The sequence below is a fragment of the Hevea brasiliensis genome, chromosome 6 (assembly GCF_030052815.1).
Source record: "Hevea brasiliensis isolate MT/VB/25A 57/8 chromosome 6, ASM3005281v1, whole genome shotgun sequence".
NCBI classification, from domain to species: domain Eukaryota; kingdom Viridiplantae; phylum Streptophyta; class Magnoliopsida; order Malpighiales; family Euphorbiaceae; genus Hevea; species Hevea brasiliensis.
Window position 1 is genome coordinate 8840691 of NC_079498.1, and position 6071 is coordinate 8846761.

At 35.6% G+C, this 6071-nt stretch overlaps 1 protein-coding gene across 1 annotated transcript; it reads right to left on the reverse strand.

Moving 5' to 3' along the window:
• Window positions 1–816: 816 nt before the first annotated feature.
• Window positions 817–5788, reverse strand: LOC131180755 (lysine-specific demethylase JMJ26-like). Its single transcript, XM_058148352.1, has 13 exons — window positions 5700–5788; window positions 4771–5324; window positions 4519–4634; window positions 4326–4425; window positions 3964–4096; window positions 3817–3871; window positions 3027–3720; window positions 2526–2855; window positions 1707–2123; window positions 1561–1633; window positions 1389–1474; window positions 1153–1272; window positions 817–1053 (listed from the first exon to the last, which is right to left on the reverse strand). Exons 2-13 carry the CDS (start codon window positions 5317–5319, stop codon window positions 988–990), a joined length of 2739 nt encoding a protein of 912 aa, XP_058004335.1. The 5' UTR covers window positions 5320–5324; window positions 5700–5788; the 3' UTR covers window positions 817–987.
• Window positions 5789–6071: the final 283 nt, after the last annotated feature.

Below are 6071 nucleotides of genomic sequence, written 5' to 3' on the forward strand. Positions count from 1 at the left end.
TATTTCATAAATTTTAAAAAGAAAGTTACCCATTATATTACTTAATACTTTTATATAAAATTTAAAACTACAATTAAAATTTATTAAATATAACTTAATAAATGTTAAAGTTTTATTTTAAATAATAAAAAATTTAATTAATTTTATTTATTTTAGATGTTATATTTAATTAATTTATATATATTTAATTATTTTTTAATGACCTATTGATTGAATTATTAACTCACTGATTGAACCAGTAATCTATTCACCCAGTCTTTTCACTGGATCAACCTCTGAACCGAATTTAACAACACTTGTTAAGACCAAGGTAATCGATTAGGATATCCTAATTGATTTTTGACTTTGCTTTATTTTACTTCTTTTTTCATTTTATAATGTCAATAGTATATCCACACTTATTATTATTCTTAAGAGATAAAATAAAATTAAGTTATTAAAATAAAGTTTCTTTAAAATAAAATTTTTATATATTATAATTTTTATTATTTGAAAGAAAGTGAAGGTTTTAAAACTATTTATAAGTTTTGAAAATAAAATCTTCATTAATGTGGTACATTGAAATTCTTGATCATGTATAGTTTGTAATTATCTTTGTAAACGCCGAAAAACATATATAACAAAATTCAGTAAAACTAAGTGCAAATCCAAATAATAAATTCATAATCATATTGATTACAATAAAAGCAGTAAGATAATAATGCCGTTGGAATATTAGAATGAAATTTTCTAAATTATCCCATTCAGAAACTCTCTTTAAACAAAGCAAAAGCTCATATAATAATTCTCAATGTATCATTTATATGCCAAACTAAATAAGAAAGGGAAAAAAATCGTCTGTGTTAAACATTAAATTGATGATTTACATCCTTCAAAAAAACTTTAATTAATGTAACAACAATGTTAAAAAATTGGAAAAAAAAAGGGAACAATTAACTTTGGCTTCTTTGTTCTTCAGTTTGCCACTTTGTGTAGGACTCAATGCTGTCATTGTATCAGTTCTTCTAAATCTTTAATTGCTTCTGCAATTGCATAGATTATCATCTTCTTGATCTGTACCACAAAAAATTGTAGGAAAACAACCTTTAGGCTCAAAAATGGCATTACCAGCGTTCTCTTGATTCTAAATAAATGATAGCAGAAAGGTGTTACCTCAAGTTTGTCTTCTCTAGCCCTGTGGTTCTTTGGAAGTTGTCTGAACTCTTTGGTTAAGCGAAGGCACTCCTGGACATTTTCAGGAGAGACAAAATCTACGGCAACTTTTGTACATGACTGTTTAGATGGAGGATAAATATATTAAATATAATCTCCATCTACATATGAAAGCACTATTTCATGAAACATTAGAGGAGGATTTAAAAGAAAAATATGCAATTCTCAATATTTACCTTGAGATTCCTAACTTGGTGTGGGCAACCAGCAGGAATAAATACGGCTTCTCCAACTCTTTGTTCAAATGTCCAAGGTTCAATACCTAGAAGTGTAAAACAATTCGAGTGTCACAATAATTTTAGAAAGAGAGAAATAGAGAGAGAGATTCAGCTTTCTTAATATACTAACCAAATTCCTCCTTCAACTTCTTTTTATGCTCCGAAGTTAAGTAGAAACACTGGTCATGAATTGGATGGACGACCTGCTTATAACAGGTTAGTAATTAGTGAATCATAATCGACTGGTCTGAAAAATAAGTAGTCAGTATAAATTACCTGTTTTACTGGGGAGCAGTAAGTGTGCCTAAATTCCATGGAGTGCTTTCTTAAATATTCTTCTAACTTGGAGACATCCTCCCTTCTAAAAATGTCCCACAATGCACCACACATATTATCTGTTTCACCTTCACTGGGCAAACCAGGGAGTGTAGCGCCTCTTGGCTGATCATGGGAAAGCTCAAGTTGTTCACTGATTTGGGAGGGGTGCTTCTCTGTCTCAATAATCTTTGATACACCCATCTCTTTCCAGCTACCGCTGCAGTCACTAAGTTGTTCAATGGAATGATGGTCTAGCTTATCTTGCTCCAAACGTTCTTTCTCATCCTGTGCCAAATGTTTCCTTTTGAGCTGTTGAATAGCAGTCTGTTGTTCTTCACTTAAAGCTACCTCCGCAGTATGTGTCAAAATATTCACCTACATTATTGGACAAATTTAAGATCAGTATGAGCTCCCTAACCAACAGTTGGTAAACCACGGGGGGAAAAGGGGCAGCTATTTTCTTGTCTTTAGAAAGAAAGGGAGAGGGGGAGAGGGTGTGGTGGGTGTGTGTTTTGGGCGAAGGGGGTTGGTGGGGCGGGGGCGGTGGTGTTGGTGTTGGTGGGGGAGAGAATGTAGAAGATTTGAAAACCCATTACTTATATAAGCATTTGCTGAAAATGGAAGAGCCCATATGAAACTCATTCTTGACATAAACGTTTAAGTCAAATTTAAAGAGTTTGTGGAAAGAGTAGAAAAAAATAGGAGACTCTTAAGCAACTTATGCTAGAATACAAGGTGCAAGGCGTAGTAATAACATGGTGGATATTTTAGGCATACCGCATCTGACATATCACAATGAAGTTTGGTTACAGAGTCCCCTCTGCCGAGCTCTTCTGTTGTACCATATGCGATGTAAGTTTTCGGACCCATGTCTGGTTTGAGCAAATCTGGTGGAAATTTCACAGCAAGGTTAAGGATGCCAGCCTTGGGATCACTATATTCTTGAAATGGCAATGCACTGATAAACTCATCACAATGGCGTGGCAGAAGGTCTTCAAACTTATCAGATGGGGGCCAATCCTTCAGCTTCAGCATCTCAGGCCAAAAGTTTTCATATCTTCTTCCTTCTGTATAGCCCTTGAAAAATTGACAGGTACTAATTTCCACCTGAATATTTTAAAAATCAGCACTCGTGAGTAAAACTACAAAGAAGATACATCAGCATAGGATAGATTAATGTAACTCATAAAAGGAAAATAGAATATCTTTTTGATCACATGCATGATACAATATTTTTGGGATGAAAAAAGAATTCCAGGTAGGATAATGGCGCCAAACCTCACAAGAAGCCAGGCAATCAATGGCCTTCACTTCAGACATATTAGCTCTTGTCTCTGGGTCCACATTTTCGCACAATGCACGCCACATTACCAGTGGTTCCCAGCTCAAATGAGTTGTTACCTCAAGGGCATCGCGAACTATAACAGGTTCACCTTTAACCCAATGCTTTTGAAAGTGAAAAAGCTCTTCAACCTCTTGAATGTCATTCATAGCAGGGCAATACAAGTAATTGTCCTTGGATCCTTCTCTAGAAGCTGCGGTCCGCAGCATCTCTCTTCCTGCTTCAGAATTGTTGCACATCGAATCTGCCCTTTCCGTGTCAAAACCTACCAAATCTCGCGCCTTCTTCTTCAACTCTGAAATGCATCCCATTGGAAGGATACGCTTTAGCTCCAGTACACAATCACCACAACCACCCATTTCTTTTGGGGCACAAGAAATACTTCCATCATCATTGGCATTCCACAGCACAACCGTTGGTTCACCTTGATCCTCAGCATTTTCAAAATCAAACGGCAGTGGATCTCCACCATGCATGTAATCAGAGCCTCGGTCTACGTATTGAAACTTCATTTCAGCACGACTTGACAAGCTTCCTTCACGTATTTCGTGACAACAACTGAGACACAGTTCATAAGCACATTTTGGGCAGCTGCGGTGGAGGTCAACAATAGAAGTCGCACAATGGTTGCTGCACCAAGACCCAAAAAAATTCAATAAATAAGCTTTAAGTTCAAACAATAAAATCACATAGTTTCCACCCTTCAGCACAATAAGAGATTCTTACCAATAGACACGTTCATCATTATTACAGAAGTTCTCTGCTATCTCAGGGGAGGAACCTGATTACAAGAACAATTAATAATTTATTCGCAGGAAATGAATTTAAACATAAAAACTCATACCTGAAGCTAAAAAGAAAACGAGGATGTACCTTGAATGCTAGCCTCAATTTGCATCTCTTGAGTTTGTTCTTCACAGATTTGTTCCAGAAAGGGAAGCAGAGACTTTATCAAATATTTTAGATGCTGAATCTTTTCACTGTCGGTGATGTCCCTTTTTGATGTCTGGACGTGATCAATATTATGAGCTAGTTAGAAGAAATGCTTGCATTCAGAATTTCAGTTCTGTAACATGGTGCTCCAACTGCCAATGTAATATAAGATGCTTATTTGTCAACTTACAAGTTTAAAAAGCCAACTCTAAATTTCAAAAAACTAGCCTAATGGAGCTTTTGCTTCTTTATTAATGTCCTCACAATCAATAGGATAGAAGAGGGACAGAATAAAAACAAACCTTAATCAAACCACTGGAGTGCAAACACGCATTGCAGTTGCAATTTCTACGACAATAAGGACATTGTTCTGCAATTTCTTCTTCTGTCATCTGTGGATACCTACATACATCACAGCAGAAAATGCATATGCCAAGTAAGCTTCTAAGCTTGTTATACTAAAACAATGTCAAATAGTGTAGCCAAAAAATTTACCATTGTTTGATACATTGGACACAATATATTTTGCTTTTACACTTCTTGCAAGGGACAACAAATTTTCTTTCGTTTTTCATGCACTGATGACACTTTGGGCGTGCTTCTATTTTGGCCTGCTTGAAGCAAGAAAAACTGACAACTTTAGTTACCAGAGTAAACAAAGAAAGAAACTATTCCTTTCAATGTCAAGGGAACATGTATAATTCCACTATAGCAGATAAAAAAAAAAAAAGACCAGAGGTAAATAACCTTCAAATTTCTCATTGTACGTGTCCTGCTGCTACTGCCATTACTCTTCATATCTGAAGCTGACGAGGGAGAAGAAGATGAAGTACCTAAAGAAGCATTTGCAAAATCTCCATTTTCTAGCCTTGTATACATGTGATTTCTTTTGACTGCCTCACTATCTGAAGTTCTAGCTCTTTTGCGCGCTCTTATATTCATAATACACGCTTGCTCTAAAACTTCATCTTCTGAATCACCCTCCAAGTCTACAACTACAAAACTACTTCTCTTATTCAGCCGCTTCTTTGGAATTCCATTGCCTTTCGAGAATTCAAAAGCAGGAGTCAGTTTCACTTTCTTGGATGAATTTTTTGTTCTTGTTGGGAGTGACCACTCATCATCATCATCGTCCTCTTCCCGTTTCCATATCTTGCCATTAACTCTATTCTTAAGGGTTTTGTGAACTTGTCTCTTCGATGCAAGCCAAGAAACATTCGAGATTCTTCTCATCTTCTGCACATTATGATCACCATCACCTCTGTGCCGGTCTTGCTTAGAAATAACAGCATCCATCCTCGCTGCAAGAAAGAACCAGAGATAAATACCGAAACAAAAATAGAATAAAAAATTCATATTGCATGATTGTTCTTCCACCATGAACTACGATTTATAGGGAAACAGAAATTCAATAAGCAATTAACAGATTAAACGCCAATGAATTACGCATTAAAAACAATAACCATATAGTCGAAGACCATGACCAAAAGAGCTGCGGTTGAATGATAAGGTGAACTCAGCTAAAACAAACAAAAATCATCCCCATTGACAAAGAAATAATCAAGACAAACAGAATACATATAAAGCAAAGCCAGAGACTTACAAAGCTATCAAATACAAATTATAATTTGAAAAACATACAAATTCAAAAGAAACAGAGAAACCCAAAAACGAACCTGTGAACTAATCAGGGAAAAAAAAATCTCTATAGAAAATTTAGATTGAAGAAGCGAACGATGATAAATGAAATCGAAGAAGAGTGCCTTGTGCGTGAAGACATACAAATGGCATGGGAATTTCCCGTTATAGACCTGAACCGACCTCAACTCCTTTTGATGATGTTATCCCACTCTCTTTTGGAAACCGTGTGATACAATCTTTTTCTCGGTTCCTTTGATTTCAAGAATTAAATTGGGGTGAGCATTCGGTTCAAATGAAATCGAATCAAACCGAACACAATCAAATCATAAAAATCAAATTATATAGTTTAGAAATCGAACCGAACTGGATGAAACATCAAATCGAACCGCTCTATTTTGGTTCTGTTC